The sequence below is a fragment of the Acinonyx jubatus genome, chromosome E4 (assembly GCF_027475565.1).
Source record: "Acinonyx jubatus isolate Ajub_Pintada_27869175 chromosome E4, VMU_Ajub_asm_v1.0, whole genome shotgun sequence".
Classification (NCBI taxonomy): Eukaryota; Metazoa; Chordata; class Mammalia; order Carnivora; family Felidae; genus Acinonyx; species Acinonyx jubatus.
The window spans coordinates 8,984,440-9,003,725 of record NC_069395.1 but is presented as its reverse complement, the minus strand read 5'-3'; the positions used below and the strand labels follow the sequence as shown (position 1 = coordinate 9,003,725).

Here is a 19,286-nt window from a genome sequence, read left to right as displayed (position 1 = left end):
CTTCAAAGCACTTATCATGGCTTATAATGATATATTTGTGTCTGTGACTATTTATTTGATGTCCATATTCTCCATCAGCCTACATAAGCTCCATGAGGTCAGGGACTTGATATATCTTGTCTCGGAGTGTATCCCCGATGATTGACAGGTACAAAGCTCTCATTAAGTATTGACTAGATGATAATTGAGTGAATGAGTGACAGTGAAGAGAAAAAAACCAATATGTAAGTAAGAAACTCCCACCCCACAACACATAACACAATACAAGAAACACATTGTTATTATTTTTTAATGTTTTTATTTTATTTTTGAGAGAGAGAGAGAGAGAGAGAGGCAGAGTGTGAGTGGAGGAGGGGCAGAGAGAGAGGGAGACACAGAATTGGAAGCAGGCTACAGACTCTGAGCTGTCAGCACAGAGCCCAACACGGGGCTCGAATCCAAGAACTTTGAGATCATGACCTGAGCCGAAGTCGCTGCTCAACTGCCTGAGCCACCCAGGCGCCCCTAGAAACACCTTGTTAATAAGAGAAGGATCAAGGTCAAGTGAAAGACACGTTGGCTGGGCGTCAGAATTGGGGGCCTGGTTTTTTATACCCATTTCTGTCACTTCCTGGTTGTGAGACCACATCTGAAATCTGACTTGTGGGAGTAGCTACCTTTCCTTCTCTGACTTCACAACCTTGGACTCCAACGCCTCCTTTATGTAATAGGGTAGCACACTATGCCCTGTTTAACTCTAATATTTGGGGAAACACGTTGAAAGTTTATATGCTATTATGCAAGTGAAGTGCTACATAAATGTAAAAATATTAATCCATATCATCAGCGTCGAGCTATTTGCATCTAAATTTTATATCTAATCAGTGACTTTGGTTTTTTTATGTGTGTTTACTGCAAAATATTATTTTCCATTGCCATTGGTCAACAATGTGTGCACGCATGTGGGTACACACACACACACACACACACACACACAAAGAGACCAGTGGTAAAGCTATATCCTTTTATTACAAGGGTGAATATAAGATGTGCTGAGTCTATGTCAAACATACTAGTGAAAACACATGCCCTTTTCATTTACTCAAAGGCACTAATGGCTTTAATAAACGCAGAACATATCACTTAAGAGGAATAGATAATTAGCCTTGACAAGAAGTGAGCTCAGAATTCTTATGAATGAATTAGCTAATTCCCACTATGGACATCGAGCATTTGCGTTTTCATTTGACATCCTAATGAGAATCCAGTAACAGCTGGAGGCAGTGGAGAGGCTGAAGTCAGTGGCGTTGTCTGGGAAGGGCTTAGGTTAGGCTAATGCTGTTATGTCAGTAATGGTCTCGGACAAGACACAGCGGTGCCAGCAAAAAATGCGGATTAGAAAGAAAAGCCACATTCATATTTCTTGTACTTTAGGCAAAGTTTATGGCTTGTTACGGAATGTTAAATCACATGGAAGGCGTCACAAGGAAAACATGCCGGGATATTTTGGTATAAGCAGATCTCGCATTTTTTAATGCAAAAGGACATATTGAGCACCTCCTGTGTTCTAGCAGTTATGTGGGAAAACCATTGTTGTGGCAAGCGGGGGGGGGGGGGGGGGGGGGAGGGGGGGAAGGGAAGTGGGTCTGGGCAATGGGGCCGTAGTTGGAGGAACATGCTCTGCTCCCAGGGTGAGCAAACCAGCCAGACCAGAAGGGACCCCTGGAGGAAGGCGAGAAAAAAAAAAAAAACAAGCAAGCAAACAAAATATTACCTCCTCGTATTTGTACAGATCTCTAGAGTGTGAAACAAACACACAAAAATCCCAAACCAAACCAAAGCAGAACACATGTACTCCTCTTGCCACATTTGGTCACGAGACACAAACCCCAGACACCTCAGCGAGGTGAGTGGTGTGGCCGTTTCCCTGGAGAGGAAATGAGCTTGCCCAAGGTCACACCGCTGGAGGCTGGTGGGGCTGGCGGGCCCTGGGCCTTGTGACCACTTTCCTCCTGGTGGAGCTTAAAAGGTAAGACTTTTGGTCTCTGTTCTGTGAGGAAAAGTGGACAGGAACCTGGCTTAGCAAAAGGGGAAGAAAACAGAGTCTACCTCAAACTGCTGACCGATCATCTTGACGCTGACCTTGAGCGAGGCTCTGAGAGCTTTTTAAAGGATGGTTTTTGAGTACTCGGAAGAGCCCTTGCCAGTGCGTCTTCACCAAAAAGCCGATTGGGGCCAGAAAAACGCATTCCTTTCTCGGGCAGGCGCACCTATTTGTAGTTTGTACTTTTGTAAGACGTTTGCTTCAGACGCCTCTGCGGAGAAAATGGACCATTATGGGATGCGTGGTGGATTCATTTGCCTTTAATTTGAAAGTTGAAGGGGATGTTGGAACTCATCTGGCCCTGTTCCATCATTTTACAAATGATGTAAAAAGAAACAAGGGGTAAAGGGATCTGCTTAACTTGCGGGCACACGAGCGGATACATCCGCTCAAAGCGGATACATGAGCGTTAATTGTGTGCCCGGCATATTGGCATATTCTAAGTGATTAACACGTGTGGAGTCAGGAATCCTCATAACAAACCTAGGTGGTCACCGAGGTGCAGGGAGGGCCAGTAACTTGCCAATATTGTGAGGCTGGGAACGACAGAACTGAGATTTGTACCCAGCAAGGCTGGCTTCTGACTTGCTGTTTTCTCTGCAGACACAGCCTCTTCAGGCCACACAACGAGTGTCGTATGAGCAAAGTGTCGTGGTACTAACAGACGGACTTTCTGGTGATATGCTGTAAGGCGTCCTTGCTATATCCTTTTCATTTCTTGCCCATGAGTTAGACAAAATACGGGAACAGTTCATCAGATCTGCAGAAGTCATGAAACGGGGCGGGGGTGGGGGAGGAATGACAAATACACAGGACGAAAGAAGCAGGACGCCGGAAGATCTGGGGTGATGAATGAACCCAAATGTTTTCATTTCAGGGGAATATGGGGGATGATATTACAGGGGGGTCCCCAAACCAGTCACCCAAGAATAGGATGGGGAATGTGTACGAGAGAGAATACAACTGGGTGGATGGGTAACTTGTGAAGTTAGTTCTACGTCAATTAACATGTAGGGCGGCCCAGAAGCTCATACGGGTATAGGCAGAGTCCTCCTGTATTCTGCACTGCCCGTGTCTATGCTGGTTCTCAACCCATGCTCTGAGTCCGGCACCCACCCGAGGGAGCCCCAGGCGCACCAGCCTTCGGTGATAGCCTTCACCTCTCTTCTTCCTTCCCCACCAACTTTTGCTCTGATCCCCATCTTGGCCTTTCTCCTCCCTCGTCATCTGGATGCTCTTCTCATCTCTGGGCCTTTACTCTTAAGTTTTTGTTCTGGGTTCTCTTAGCACTTGAATCTTGATTTTTTCCTGTGGGGGCTTGAGTTGGCTCGCATCTCTGTGTGCCACGTGGTGCCAGGGGCAAACCTCTCATCGTGTCTCAGCGCCTCAGAGCCCAGCCCATGCCCCTGGCGGTGTGCCGATAGCCCCTCCGCTACCTTGCCGACAGACCCCAGAGGAGAAGATCTGGATCCTATCTGAGGTATTGTATTCAAGTCTGGCCAATCCCTTCCCCTCCATGAGGGCCTCCATAAATTGAAGTACGTTCCTAGAAAAAGAATAGGTTGTGAATAGGCTGGAATGCTTGGTGATACACGGAGGGGTTGAAAGAGGCAAGAGTGTCTAGAGAAGTCGATGATGGGCACGGGAGATTTAGCTGTGAATTTGCAGAAGATGCCGCTGCAAAAGACCCCGTGGGCTCCTCTGCTGTGGCTCAGGGATCACCCCTGAGCGTGTTGGCAGAAACTGCAGAGAAAAGGCAGATTTCAGCTCAATAAAAAACTTTCTTACGGTAAGAGCTGTCCAGGAATGGAATGGTATGGTAGTGAGCTCCCCGTTACCAGAGGTGTTCAAGCAGTGGCTTGTCAGGAAAGTGGCCTAACAGATCCAAAGAGCAAAGGGATACTTAGGCTCTTTGATTTGTGGCTGCGTCCCTCCCAAGAGAGTCTCTGGTTCGGTGAGGACTCCGTGGTGCTTTTTGAACAGGTGGCTCGATGACAGTGGTATATAAGGTGATTGCGTCGCTTCAGCGAATGACCGCCACGTCCAGCCAAGGCGCCCTCCCTACTTACACATTTTCCGTGGGAAACAACTCAGGCTCCCAACTGCACCTGTCACGCTGCCCCCGCTGCAGCCCAGACAAATGTTTCTGGCCACCCCGAAGGGATGCTTTAGCTGACTTTTCCACAGCTGGGGATGCAGTCTCGCCCTTTTCCGATCTCGTGGTTTTGGAAGGGGCTCCGTTCTCTCTTGGCCCCCACCCCTCCCCCCCTCCCCGGATCAAATACCAAGTGCGCCAGACGGACGGGACAGAAGCCGGAGTGAGAAAAGGCATTTGAATAAAACCCCATTGATTTTTTTTTTCTTGTGGGTGCAAGTGAAGGAGGAGGCCCCTGAAGAGTTCCCCCCGCCCCGGCCCCTGCCGCCTCCCTCCCCTGACCCCCTGGGGGCGGTCGCACATCGATCTGCTTCCCGGGGATAATAGGAGGCTCCGCGGCCCAGCCCCGTGTGAATCCAGGCAGCAACAGGAGCCCGTGCGCGGCGGGGCGCGGCGGCGCGTTGTGCGTGGTTACTGACAGGCACCAGCTGCCGCGCTATGTGGCCGCTCGGAGCGACAGGCGGATTCCAGACTAATCCCGGAGGGCTGGCCCAGCCCGAGCTGCCCGGGCTGCGAGGAAGCGATGACCACTCCTGTTAGCCCAAGTTGAAGGCAGCCCGGCTGCGCTCGGGAGCCCCGGAGGCCGTGCTCTCCAGAAGAGGCGGGAGAGAGAGAGAGTGAGCGAGGGAGCGAGAGAGAGAGCGAGGAACATGAACTGAAGAGTAACCATGTATGGGAATTATTCTCACTTCATGAAGTTTCCCGCAGGCTTTGGCGGTGAGTACTGCACTTGGGCTGCCCCCCCGGGGGGGACCTGGCCGGACAGACCCCTGGGGATCGGGCCCTGCGGACGAGCGCAGGGTCGCGCATCAGGAGGAGGGCACGTATGTTGATGTGCATTCGTGGTGTGTTTCCCGTGTGAGTGTGTCTGGGCGTGCAGGAGGGAGGGAGGGAGAGGGGATGGTCGGAGGTGAGGATCTGGGCAGAGCAGTATGAGTGAGCCGAAGGGAGGGTGTGCGGATATTCTAAGCCACCTGCTTGAGAATCTGTCTGAGACCCAGACGGCATAAGAGCATTGTTCGAAGCTGGTGTGTTTGTGTCAGTGTGAAAAGTGCAAGAGTCAAAGGGAATTACTATGATGGACCTATTATCCAACTTGTGAGAAAAGCGTGAGCCAAAAGGCTTCACCCATCTATTAAGGGTCCCTGGGATACTTCGTAACAAGGGCGTGATTGAACAGCAGATCTCCCTGTAATTGGATTTTTGCAAAGAAAACGTAGCACTTTAATTTGCCGCTGTGTTTTCCTTCCTCTGTGGTCTTCCCTTTTGATTTGCTACTAGCCTCGCGCCCCCTCCATGCTGCTGCCCCCAATGCCATTTCCAGGGTCTCCGCTGTGACTTGTACTCTGAGGGTGGGATCTGGGGGTGTGTGGGGGGTGGGGGGAGCCAAAGATCCGAGTTGCCAGCCAGGCAGGGCAGCTCGGTCACACTTCACAGGGGCTGCCTTCACGGGAGTCCCGAGGCTCCCTTGATTCAGTGGCAGAAACTGCCCAGCCGCCCCAGCTTTGAATAAATGGAACCACCAGCTGACCAGCTGGCCTGTCACTTGTCAGCTGGTGGCATGTAGCTTGTGTTCTCGGGAGCCGAAGAGAAGCGTTTGCCCTGCGGATGCTGGCAGACAGGACAAAGCAGAAATTCTTGTTAGGTCTTGAGAACTGAAGAGTCCCTGCTCTCCCGACCCCCTGTGTGGACAGACGGGCAAATCATCTGAGGGCTAGGGAGTAAAGCTTGCCTACATTGCTGGGCAGAACCCTCTATGAGGCGTGGAGGGGCATTGCAAGGTGGACGGGGTCCCTGCCCAGGCGGCGCCCGAGCCAGGGGGCTTGCTCCTTCATTCAGGGTGTCTGGGGGTAGTTTCTGTGATCCAAGCATGGTATTAGGCTCTAGGAAGACAGATGCGAAGGAGACACGGTAGGCTTGTCACACAGGCACATTATAATATTTCGTGCTGTGTGCTCTTTTGGAGGCAGGAGGAAGCTGTTGCTGGGACGCACGGGGTGGGGGGCCACGGAGATGTTCCTGGAAGAGGTGATGTTTAACTTATTGGGGCCAATCTTGTGATATGACCCAGTCAGAGTGGTGGCCAAGGCTGCGGCCGGGACATCTGATCTCCGGTTTATAGTTGGGTCCTGGGTGTGAAGAGCCTTCTCAGCTCCCATCTTGGTCCCATTCACGGCTGAGAAACACTTTTTCCTTTTCCCTCTGAATTCGGTGCTTGTCTGTGAGATTCTCGGGCGCCCCAAGGTCTGTGAGGTCATGGCTTCCTGAAAGCCACTGAGACGGTGGGAGTGAATGACAGGGTGGAAGGTGGAAAGGTCTAGGGAGTGAGCTAAGAGAAAGGCTGGAGAAAGAGGGTCTATCCCCAACTTCAACAGGGGCTGCCCGCTGGAATCTTGGAATGGTAGCCTTCCTAAGGAACCTGGAGAAAGCCTCTGAGACCTCTCATTTTACAAGGTGGAAACTGAGGTCTCCAAAAGGCAGGGAACAGTCTAAGGTTATGTGGGATTGAATGGGAGACAAAAGCCCTGACTCAGACTTACACTAATACTCCTTCAATCTGATATAGTAAAAAAAAAAAAAAAAAAAAAAGGCACGAGAGAGAGAGAGAGAGTGAGCGAGCTGAACTTGGTTCACTTACTCGCTGTGTGATGTTACACAAGATATTGAACCTCTCTGAGCCTTAGTGCCTTCATCACTAAAATGGAGTTGATCAGCCCAGCCTCCGAGTATTGTCTGGAGAATTAAATGTGCTCACGCTTGACAAAGCAGTCATAAAGTGTTGTCTATGTATTTGGTACTTAATAAAAATTATTATTTTCATCCCCTGCATTTTGCTCAAGGTAGTCACATACAAGCTCACTTAAAGATCAAACCTTCCTGTCGAATAATGAATTAGGAATCTGGGCAAATAAAATTAAAACCGCAAGGACCCACACACTTTGCAGGTTCAGATTCTCACCGTGGTGGGAGCTCATTGAGCGTAAGTAGGTTTCAGATAAAAGGAAACACAAGAGTGCAGCCGTGGAGGTTGATAGGATGCGGTAATGGGGGGCGTGGGAGGGAAGAGGGCAATCGGGTTGCGGAACTGTCTCCCTCTGATGCGACTTTTCCTCGTTCCTGAGGGAGGAGAAGAGTTATTTTGTTTAGTTCTGTTGATGTTTTCCGTTTTGTTTGCACGCGCCCGTGGAGAGGCTGCTAAAACGCTGAGCGGAAGCTCAGCCCCCGCTCAGGGGAGGTCTGTCTCAGAACTTGCCTGTGGTGAGGGAGACCCCCCCCACCCCCCAGGAACGGGGGAAACTGAGGACTGCGGTGGCTGTCACCTGCACCCTCAACACGGAGAGCCACCCTGTACACATGCAGTGATTTGGCACACCCCCTGCCTTTTCATGTGTGAGCAAATGGGACCACAGGCGGCTGCTGCGATTTGCGTGAGGCTCTCTGGGGACCCAAAGTCACCCTTGAGAAACAGCACGAGGGTTGACATCTGGGGCCATGCTCACCAGATGTGAGATCATCAGCCCCTCAGCGAACAAGGGACTGGTCAAGCCGGCCGAAGGGTGGCGACTACCTGGGCTGCTGTGACCTCACAGAGGTACCAGCATCCCTGCTCCCCGCCCTGCCCTCATCAGCTGTTCAGTAAGAGATCCGTTTGCCTGGATGGGACGGTCGCTGCCTCTAAGAAGATGGCAAAACAAAGCCTGTAATTCCCCCATCCAGTTGTGCAGTAGTCCTCGGGGTGACAAGGAGATGGGGGGCGGGGGGGAGGCTCGCATTTCAGTTACCAAGCACGCTGGCTGTGGCTCTTACTGAGGGCCAGCTACCCTTGTAAGCTTTTGTACTCTCTGCTTGTTCAGTCCTCACGACAACCTTCTGAGCAGCCATCATGATTATCATACTCCCATTACAGACGAGGAAACTGAGGCATTGCATGGCGCAGTAAGATTGCTGAAGGTCTTGTAGCTAGAAAATAGCCCTGCCAGGGATTTAATGTTTATTTATTTTTGAGAGCTAGAGACAGCGAGTGGGGGAAGGGAGGAGGGGCTGCTGGGGAGGGAGACACAGAATCCGAAGCAGGCTCCAGGCTCCGAGCTGTCAGCACAGAGTCCGACACGGGGCTTGAACTCGGGAACGGCGAGATCATGACCTGAGCCGGAGTCGGACGCTTCACTGACTGAGCCACGCAGGCGCCCCCTCTGCCAAGGGATGTGAACCCAGGTGGTCTGGCTCCAGAATCCTTGCTCTGCTGAGCTGCCCCTCACGGGCCACGGACTCGCTCCGGGAAGTTATGGGGCACAGCACCCCCTTGCTGGGGTGAGGAGCCCAGTCCAGCCTCGGCACTGCCCAGTGGTTGCAGACACAGGCCCTGGCCGTTGAGGAATAAGAACCCGGGATAGCTCAGCAGTCACTCAGGAGCAGGGGACCTCTGGAGTATTAACTGGTGCTTCTCCTGGAGGCCGGCTGATTTGCAAGAGTCCCGCCCAGCTGGCCCTGACCCTTTGTGTAGAACACTGGCTTCTTACCCAAGAGTAGCCATAGAGGAGGGGGGTGAGTTGGGCGGACGGGTGTGCACACACCTATGTGTATGTTTGGGGGGGGCAATAAGAGGATGTGTGTGTGTGTGTGTGTGTGTGTGTGTGTGTGAGTGAGTGTGCGTGCACGGATGCGTGCGCCAGAACATATTTTTCCCTTCCACAAATGCGTGGGTGGTTAATTGGGACCTTACCATGGACGTAAGTGGTTAGGGTTTATGTAGGAAGGAGTAACTGTTTATGAGATTTAGGAAGGAACATATTTAGTGTAAACTATTTTCTGAAACATTTACAGTCTTACCAGGAGATAGAGAGCTGAATAGCAACCGGGGAAAGAAATTGTGCAAAGAGTTATCTAAATTCTCCACCTCTTCCTTCCCCTCATTATGTAGCTTCTGTATCTGCGGAGAACTTTGCCACCACGACTGGGTGGCTGGGTTGCCAGAGGCTCCCAGAGGAAGCTGCTCTTTTCCCTTCTTGTCTGAAAGGAGAAGACCCACAGACCCAGGGAGGGCAGTCGCCTATTTTCTAGGGCGCCTGGCTTTGGGTGGCTCTCAGGAGACTGATCCGGGTCCTGGCTCGGTGAGCTTCAGAAACGAGTGAGAGTAATAGCTCATGTTTGTTAGGCACCTACTATGTGCCGGACCCTCCTACCCCGGGCATTACAAGCACCATCTCATTTAATATTGTCAAGCATCCCTGGAGGTAGGGCACTATTATCGCCATCCCCATTTCACGGATGGGAATGTAGAGCCTCGGGGAGGTTTAGGAAACTGCTCAAGATCAGCCGGCTGATAAGGGGCGGACCCAGGATCCAAATCCAGGCAGGTGCCAGGGCTGCTGGAGTCAAGCCCTGTGTTGCGCTTGCTGGGGGTGGGGGAGGGGTAGAATGGAGGGAGGGTGGGGTGGGGAGATGGGAGTCCCAGATCTGCCACCAATGGGTGAATTCTATATGAGAACAACAACTACCGTATTCAGATCTTACTCTTTGCCCTTGACAACTTTCTTAGGGATCACAATGTATCTCTTGGACCGTGCATAATTGCAGCAATGAATAAATGATGGGGTGGGGGCAGGGGGACCGGGCACGTGAAGAGACGAAGAAAACAAAAATCCAAAAAATGTTCCAGGTGAGGGGCGCCTGGGTGGCTCAGTCGGTGAAGCGTCCGACTTCGGCTCAGGTCATGATCTTGCCATTCATGGGTTCAAGCCCCGCGTCAGGCTCTGTGCTGACAGCTCGGAGCCTGGAGCCTGCTTCGGATTCTGTGTCTCCCTCTCTCTCTCTCTCCTCCTCCCCTGCTTGCGCTCGTGCGCACTCTCTCTCAGTCTTTCAAAAATAAATAAACCTTGAAAGAAAAAAAAGAAAAAAGAAAGTTCCAGGTGGACCCCACTTTATTCTAACATGTGGAACCCAGTTTTACATTCTAGGGTGCGATTCAGCAAACTTGTTCTCTGAAGAGCCAGATTCTAAACCTTTGGGTCTTTGCTGCTCCTGTGGGGGGGTGTGTGGGAGAGCGGCCATAATTAAAGTCGCATAAACTAAGGCACAGGGATGTGCTGTGTCTCAGGATGTTTGCTGACCCCTAGGGGATCCTTCTGGAGAAGTGTTATTACCATTTCTGAATGTTCTCCGGTTTGCAGTGGTTGCGATCGTCAGCTCTGAACAGCCCTTCCCCCAGCCTCCCTGCCACAGAGTGCCATCCTCAGAGCTAGACAGAGAGGCCTGTGGGTCATGAGGGTGGCCCCTTAGTCACAGGTGAGGACGCTTGGGGAAGCAGGTGTGGCTTCCCCAGGAAGCTTCTTGTGGTCTTCAGACTGGGTTCCGCTGAGCCCCCTGGGGGCCACCTGGGGTGGCAGGAAAGTGGGGGGACGGGGAAGCCACAGAGAGCCCTCCCGCCCCTTGGTAAAATAACACAGTACTACTCACCACGTAGGGTCAGTGTTAACTGTCTGCAGTGCAAGGGGTTAATAAAATAAAGCCTGGACAAGTCGTGGACACCTGGTAAAAGGTCCCCTTTTCCATTTCAGAAAATTTGGACACTGTAGTTCTAAAGTACGTTGCTTTTTCTTCAGGGAGGTGTGCCTGTTCTGAAAGCATCAGACGGCACAACCACGAGGTGCTGACAAAGCAAAGTACGTGGATTCTGTGCCTGTTACCAAAAGTTCTGTTTTAGCAAATCGTTCTAGGGCAAGCGCTCTGAGATCTGGCAGGAAGAGAGCCCTGACAGGGGACCTCCAGCCCCTCCAGTCTTCAGGAGACCCTGGCCCCAGGCCAGTGACTCTGATGAGTCATCAGACAACCTGGCCTGCCCTGCTGCCTTTATCAGACGCTGTGACTGAGAGAGGGGAAGGGAGACAGGAAGTTTCTAGGTTCGAAATCAAGCTCAAATTCTTGATGGCGTTTCAGAATTCAGCATCTGAACTTAAAAAAAATGGAAAAGCTTGTGATCTTTAATTCAGAAAGCGTTTAGAACAAGTCAGAGGAGTGTCCAGGAAAGTGCTTAACACGTATGTCGGGATGTTTCTTCCGGGCTGGTTTGCCTGAGTTTCATTTCTGTGACTCAGCATCTCCTTTGTCCCTCCTTTGCTGGTCATTAGTGTCGTGGAGAAGCAGTCTCTTGGAGAGTTTGGGGCTCAAGGTACCTGTGTTTGCTCAGTCCCAGCGATGAGGGGAGCAGAGCAAAGGTTAGAGATCATCATCAGGGAGAGAATATTCTAGACTGTTCTGGGAATGCCAGTCCCTTGTTCAGTGCACACTGGCTGAGTATCTGGCTTGTGCAAGGGTTTGCCGGATGAGGAGAGCTAGAATTCATCTCCTGTCCTGAAGGAACGATAAACTAGTTACAAGCTCTGAAGTCTGCATACGTTTGGAGATGAATTATTTCTCGACATGTTTCTTGGGACTGGGGTTCAGTGGATGGGTCCAAGGAATTTAGGTATTTAGTACCTGAGAACAAATGATGCTATGATAACATTGATATGAATGACCACATTGCACCAGGGATGTTATTCACTATATTTTAAGATGACTGCAGTCTTTTAAAAGAATTTTTTTAATGTTTATTTATTTTTGAGAGAGGGAGAGATGTTTATTTCTTTTTGAGCGAGAGAGAGAGGGAGAGAGCATGAGTGGGGGAGAGGCAGAGAGAGAGGGAGACACAGAATCCGAAGGAGGCTCCAGGCTCTGAGCTGTCAGCACAGAGCCTGACGCGGGCCTTAAACCCACAAACCGTAAGATCATGACCTGAGCTGAAGTCGGATCTTAACCGACTGAGCCACCCAGGTGCCCCAAGAAGACTGCAGTCTTCAGAAGTCCATCCATATTTAGAGATCAGGGAGAGCATATCTGAAAAAGAAGTCCAGAGAGACAGAAACAGGGAGTGGGTTCGAGAGCTGGAGGTGGAGTAAATTGATGTTCAAGGATTTTAGGAACAAGGAGTGAGGAGGGAGCGCCCTCAGCAAATGCCTGAACCACTCATGGCAGTGTCCTGGTGGACCAAAGTGGTGCGCTGTGAACCAGTATGTGGGACTGGTTTAAAGGGACAGGCCATGTTCCTTGTTAGCGGAGCGCCTGCTCCGGGATCCCCAGGTCCCTCTTAGGAGTTAGAGACAGCATGATCTCCACCTGCACCATCAAGGTTCATAACTTGGTCCTGAGTGGGAAAGGTGGGATGCAAGCAAAATGCCATTAGTTACATGCAGAAAAGTTGGCAGAAATTGTGCTAGACCAAACTCACATTCTAGGTCTTTAATGATTCACAACACGCGCTTGAAAAGGTCACTTTATCATTCTGAACGTGTTTTTCTAAGTCTGTAGAATGGGGATGATTTCTGCCTTAGCGACTACTCTGAGTCCATTTGAAGCTTACACGAAATAAGCAGTGGGCCCCAGGAGGGACCACTCTATCCGTAGCGCCTCGCCTGGGGTCTGGCACATAGTAGGCACTCAACGAATATATTTTTGACTGCCCGAGCCAATAACTGACGTGGAAATAAGTAGTACACAGTTAATGAGTGCAAGATGGTACCTGGTACAGGGAATGACCTTGAACCTGGCAGTCAGAAGACCCAGTGTTTCGGCCTTGAGCGAGTTGGGCAACCTCTCAGGGATCATTGTCTCTTCTCTCTAAAATGCGGTGGTTCTTTGAGTCCTGAAAGTCTGGTTTCTGAGCCCAAACAATATTGCCTTATTAATTTATGACCCAATTAATTTGGAAAGGTGATTAAATTGGTCCTGGTATGAACTAGTTTCTATTTGCTCATTCACCAAAAAAAAAAAAAAAAAAAAAGTAAATAAATAAAAAACAAAGAAGGGTTTGTGGGGCAAATAAGGTGGTAGCAATGTTGCCCCATTTAAGTTACATCTGTTTTCAAGCAATTTAAAAAGCCTAAAGAAGCATCATTAGCATATTAACGGGGTGTTAATTACAAAAGCCTTTTTAAAGCAGATTTTATAAAATCTCCACTTCATAACCATTAGCTTGTGGGACTCGAAATACAAACTCTTCCCGTGTGTTACTTGGAAGTGAGAAAATTGTAATTTAAAAGTAATCTGCCAACTTGTCACGAACTGAGACTGATTTTTTTCTCTCAATTGATCAAAATGAGTAAGGTTTTGCTATAATTATATATAATGCTGGTAATAATGAGGCTGATGATCGGTCTTTGCCTGCTTTTCACTACCTCCATCTCTGCGGATTTTAGGGGAGGTGGGGCAGAAGGCGGGGGGGGGGGGGGGGGGGCGGCGGGAAAGGAGCGGAGGGGAGGGAGAGGGAGGAAGGGATATCACAGGGCCCTCCCCCTCCCCCAAGCACCAGAGGAAGCAACTCCTTTCCCCCTCTCCCCCCTCCAACAGCCAGGAGCCCCCCTTCAGGGACAGCAGGAAGCGTGAGGAGCTGTCCTAGGAGGCTCTGAAAGATGGGAGGGTGGAGGGCAGGCGAGGGATCAGCCCCTGGTCTTTGGGTCCTCACATTGCGGCCAGGGCGCTGAGCCCCTTCTCACACACACTCTCCACTTCTATCACGTTCCCTTGTTTTCCCCCGTTGAGAAACCCAGAAAATGCTTCGGTAGCAGAGAAGGCTTCTCCTCGAAAGATGTGCCTTCTGCTTCTGCTCTTCATTCCCTAGGAGTTCAGTGTCTCCCACCTTGGGGTTGGCACCTGCTAAAATGTAGAGCTCTGTGCCTGTAAAACACCTTTCTGCCCAGTGTCAGGGTGGCTGTGAAGGGCTGATGAGGTTTACGTGCAGGTGCTTTTGAACACGCTGATCATGACTCAAATGTCAGAAATGTGTACCAGCTCGGTGGCATTGAGCACCCCTTCTACCGAAGAAGGGAGGGGAAAAGGTCAGGCCGAGCTGGGGCCCTGCTGAAGGGAGCCCTGGCCAGCTTGGAGCCGTGAGGGGCCAGAGTCAGTATGGCGAGTATCTTAGAATGTGCCAGTGTCAGGGGGCTCCTGGCTGGCTCGATTGGTGGAGCATGTGACTCTTGATCCCGGGGTTGTGAGTTCGAGCCTCACGTTGGGTGTTGAGGTTACTTAAAAAAAATAAAATCTTTAATTAAAAAAAAAAAAAGTGCCAGGATCAAAGTCAAAGTCTAGAGTGAGGCCTCAAGTCGGGGTGGGGAGGGCGGGGAGAGCTGTCTGTACAGCTGGTCGGGGGACTTGCGGAGCAGGGGACATGTGGTGGGGCTGCGGATCCTCTGCTTTCCCTTCTCCGTTCATCCGTTCAGGTGCCACTTGTCTAACTTCCTAGTCCCATTCCCTCGGGCGTTGTATTTAATCTCTCTGTCTCCTAGCTTTTGCCTTTGTCCGGTAGGAAGAATCATCCCAACCTTAACAGGGTTTGTAGGTATGCAATGTGTCCATATAGTAACGTGTTGAGAATCATGTCTGGCTTGTGGCACGTGCTCAATGAATATGATCTGTTGTTGTTGTTTGTCTGTTAGTCATCGAAGGAGGTGGTGATTAAAGTGTCCGTTAAAGTGGCCTCGGTAGCAGGCCTCTGCCCACCTCGTTCAGCAGCCTGCCTGTGTGTTAGGAGCCAAGAGGGGAAAGGATGTGTGAGTAAGTTTCCCTTAGGCTGGGAAGAATGAGCCGGCTGTCTGACCGGTCTGCGATCCTGGGGCTCGTGCACTGTGTCCCTCCGCTAGAGACAAGGCGCCGGGCTTGTGTGTGCGTGGTCCCTTGCGACCCAGTGGGAGGGAGTTACACGGGCCTGGGCCCTGCCATGCTCCTTTGATTTCAAATGGAGAGTCCTGACTCTCAGAAATAGCACATCTTCACCTCCGTCCCCTTCCCTGTGGGTGTGTATTAACCAGTGCCAGTGATTCATTACAACTTTTCATTCCATCCGGCAGAGGCTTGTTAGTGGGCCGGCAGCAAAGGGGTGGAAACACCAAGCCATTCGCTCCCTTGTCTGGCCAATCAGAAAGACACATGCTTGACATTTTCCTTTCATTGGCTGAGGATGAGTTGCTAAGCAACTTCCTCACCTTGCTAAGAATTCTGCCCTTCTGGGTCCCCGGGACTTCTCTTTCTCAAAGGCCCCCCTGTTCCCCCCAACACACACGTGCGATTCCTTACTCAGAGATTTTACGTTTGGTAAACACCAGGGATGTAGATTTCTTATGCAAGTAATTTCTTTTTTTAATTTTATGTATTTATTTTGAGGGGGAGGGGAGAGTTAGAGAAGGAGGAGAGAGGGAATCCCAAGCAGGCTCTGTGCTGTCAGCACAGAACCTTACACGGGGCTTGATCTCAGGAATTGTGAGAGCATAACCTGAGCCAAAATCAAGAGTCAGTCGCTTAGCCAACTGAGCCATCCAGGCGCTCCTATGCAAGGAATTTCTATTGATGGACTGTATATAGTTCTACTCACTAACAAAAAATTATCCCAACGCCAATCCCATCCCGTTGTCTAGTATGTTTTGAGTGTCTGCTGTGTAGGCACAGTGCTGGGCACCACAATGGCAGTTGTTAGCAGCAAGGGATAGAAATGAAAAGTGTGTAACATCCAGTAGGGCAGCAGACAGTCAGATTGGAGGTCATGTGGAGGACCTGTTTGTGCCAGGCTCGATTACAGGGTGATCTGGGGGATGCTGGGGGAAGGGTGGAGTGGCCGGGGGGACAGGAGTGCTCTGGGCTCAGAGCAGTGGCTATTTACTAGCCAATCCAGAAAATTCGATATTGTAAACAACTGGTATGTCCTTACCAGCGTATGGCAAGGACCATCCTTAATAGAGCATTAACTGTTGGCCTGGCTTGGGCTAAGCCCTCCATGTACATAATCTTCTATAATGGCCCTCGAGCCAGACACAGCCCTCCCTCACAGCATCTACTGGATGGTGAATTGTTGCACCTGCTACCCCAGGGGCCGTACTCCCAGGTGCTGTCCGCAGTCCGATGAGGTAGGCCTGTGTGCCTCCGTTTCGGGTGAGAAAACTGTGGTCCAGAGAGGTCAGCTTCCTTGCTCAAGTTTATGGGACCGGACAGAGGTGCAGCCTTCAATCCAGCCTAGGACTTTTTGGCTTCGGAGTCTTATATCGTGCATGGGCTGCATTCCGGATGCCGTCGTGCCGCGAGGCACACACCGACTTCAGCAATCATTGCAATCATCACAGCGTATGTGCCCCGAACAGCTTTGATTGCTGGTGACACTCAGCATCTCAGACTGAAGGTCTAACGCTGTCCAGTTGCCGAAGCAGGGGCCCCTCGGAAAGTGGTCCAGACCCAGACCATGTCAGATCGCTGGGACCCACACTTTGTCTTTGAGATGCCCGTGGGCCGTCTCCTACCGCCCATGTGCGTGGAGCAGGGCTGGGAGGGGTCTTGGAGACCCCTGGGCAGAATGAGGCCCAGAAATATGAAAGATTTTTCTTAAGTGTCTGGCCAACAGAGAACAGAATTTCCTGGGAAAACGCACTAGCCCTTTCCCGTCAGATGAGTGAGATTTTATTTTAAAAAGTCATTGCCGGAGCAAAGAGAATCAACTCTGCGGAGTAGAGGGTTTGTGCATTTCCCCAGCATCGGGCAGCGGGCACAATCTGGCTGTGGCTAAAGAAGATTAGGAGGGTGTAGGGTCAGGAAGCAAGCAGGGCTGTGGGGGGGGGGGGGGGCGGGGGCCAGGGCAGACGGGGCTGAAGGGGCAAGAGGGAGACACTAGAGGAAACCGTGACTTTGGACCTGGACGAGAAACCAGGTTTCTGGAAACCGTCTAGTACCTTTTGGCTGTGGCTCCCCTGTGGCTATGAGAAAACGGAAAGAGAGGGAGGGAAGCCGGTAAAAGTGCCATCAACAGCTATGCTCTGGTGTCTGTCTGTGAGAACGGGTTAATTTTCCATTGGGAAACACTTCGTCATTAGAGGCTTTCTACTTCTTTTTCTTTTTCAAAAAAAAAAATTAATGTTCATTTTTGAGAGGGAGAGACAGAGCATCAACAGGCGAGGGGCAGAGAGAGAGGGAGACACAGAATCCCAAGCAGGCTCCAGGCTCGGAGCTGTCACCACAGAACCCAACACGGGGCTCAAACCTGTGAACCGCGAGATCATGACCTGAGCTGAAGTCAGATGCTCAACTGACTGAGCCACCCAGGCGCCCCTCTTTCCACCTCTTCTAAAAACAAAGCTATTCATGTCTAAGAGTCATGGGAGAGGCAAAGAGCCAAAATGGGATCGCGTAAGATGTATCTGTCTTTGTGAATTTTATTGAAAAAATTTTTTTAAGTTTATTTGTTTTTATTTTGAGAGAGAGAGAGAGAGAGAGAGAGAGGGAATCCCAAACAGGCTCTGTGCCGTCAGGCTGGCAGCCTGGGGCCCGATGCTGGGCGAATTTCTTTTTTGTTAAATGTAGCTTTAAAATAGCCCACCTCTTCTGGGTCACTGACTCAGCAGAAACACGCCATATTTAAGGCCGTTGCAAACCAAGCTTTAACTCTATTTCATTCTGTCTCAGCCATGCACCATTCTTTTTTTTTTTTAATTTTTTTCAATGATTATTTATTTTTGAGAGACAGAGACAGAGCATGAGCGGGGGAGGGGCAGAGAGAGAGGGAGACACAGAATCCGAAACAGGCTCCGGGTTCCGAGCTGTCGGCACAGAGCCCGACACGGGGCTTGAACCCACAAACCATGAGATCGTGACCTGAGCCGAAGCTGGACGCTTACCCGACTGAGCCCCCCAGGCGTCCCAGCCACACACCATTCAGAGCATCATGGTATATTCCGATTGTCCTAATATTATTATTATTAACAATAAAAGCAATATACTTAAAAAAAATTTTTTTTTAATTTTTTATTTTATTTATTTTTGAGACAGGGAGAGACAGAGCATGAACAGGGGAGGGTCAGAGAGAGGGAGACAGAGAATCTGAAACAGGTTCCAGGCTCTGAGCTGTCTGCATAGAGCCCGACGCGGGGCTCGAACTCACGGACTGCGAGATCATGACCTGATCTGAAGTTGGCCGCTTAACCGACTGAGCCACCCAGGCGCCCCAAAAGCAATATACTTTTAATTTCAATCGCTCTCAGCTCATCTCCTTTTATTCCTGGAACAACTTGTGAGTTCCCCAAAGTCCACGTTTTCTGTATTTTTTGTGCAGGTCAGTGTTTCCCTTACCCGTCATTCCCTCTGCACACTCTTCCCGTGATCTTCTCCGGACCGAGTATCCTTTGTCCTAGGTCAGTTCACCCTCTTTTTGAAAACTTAAATAGCTATTTTTAGAAAGGCAATCTTGTACAAAAATAGAAGCCCAGTCACCTGCTATAAATAGAAGGACACAGTAAAAGTAATTCTTAAACTCTTAATATTTTGTGACACCCACACCCACTTAAAATACCCCCGAAGGTGTCCCTCACCACCGCGTTACAGGCCGCACACCTCGGGAGCTCTTGGGTTGATGCGGGTGTGAAGCTAAGTGGTGTTCCTGTCTGTCCCACGGCTCTGGGCCTGCTGTCGGGGTGCAGAAGTGACAAGGCACAGACTCTCTGGGACCCACGCAAGCAGAGTAAAAAGGAGAGTTGCGGGGTCCTTTGGTCTGAAGCCGAAGCCGGAAGGGAACGGCCAGGGGGTCGGACGGCCGCTGTCCCAGTGGAGGGCAGGGCTCCTGGCCCGTCAAGACAGGCTGGCTTCCAACTCACCTGTCACATGTTATCTTAGTAACAGGCTCAAGATATACGTTGGCCTCTGTGAATGTCACAGCCTTCCTGGGCCTCAGAAGAGTCTAAAATTGTTCTTTCCAATCAGTGGCCATCTGGGAAGATTTTTGGTTTTTCCGGCTTGAGTTCTTGGAAGCTGCCCTTTTCTCCCTCTCCTTCAGATAAACTTGCAGCTTGAGATCACTTCATAATTGAGTCATCTTGCACTTTGCGATATGGTGGCTCTCCCAGTCATCCTTGCTGTCCTTGCCAACACAGACCGGAGGCAGCGTGGGTTTCAGACCGACAGTTCGAATCTAGGCTCTGTCACTTATCCCCCCGGGTAGCGCCAGGTGCCATGCTAGGGGTGGGGACGCAAAAATGGACACTT

General features: G+C 50.6%; 1 protein-coding gene across 1 annotated transcript in view; it reads left to right on the top strand.

The window, feature by feature from the left end:
* The first annotated feature begins 4,560 nt into the window (after positions 1–4,560).
* RXRG (retinoid X receptor gamma) overlaps positions 4,561–19,286 on the top strand; it is a 44,041-nt gene continuing 29,315 nt past the window's right edge. The window contains exon 1 of the mRNA XM_015061631.3: positions 4,561–4,955. Within this exon, the coding sequence (XP_014917117.1) occupies positions 4,907–4,955 (49 nt within the window). The 5' untranslated portion in view covers positions 4,561–4,906. The remainder of the gene's footprint in view (positions 4,956–19,286) is intronic.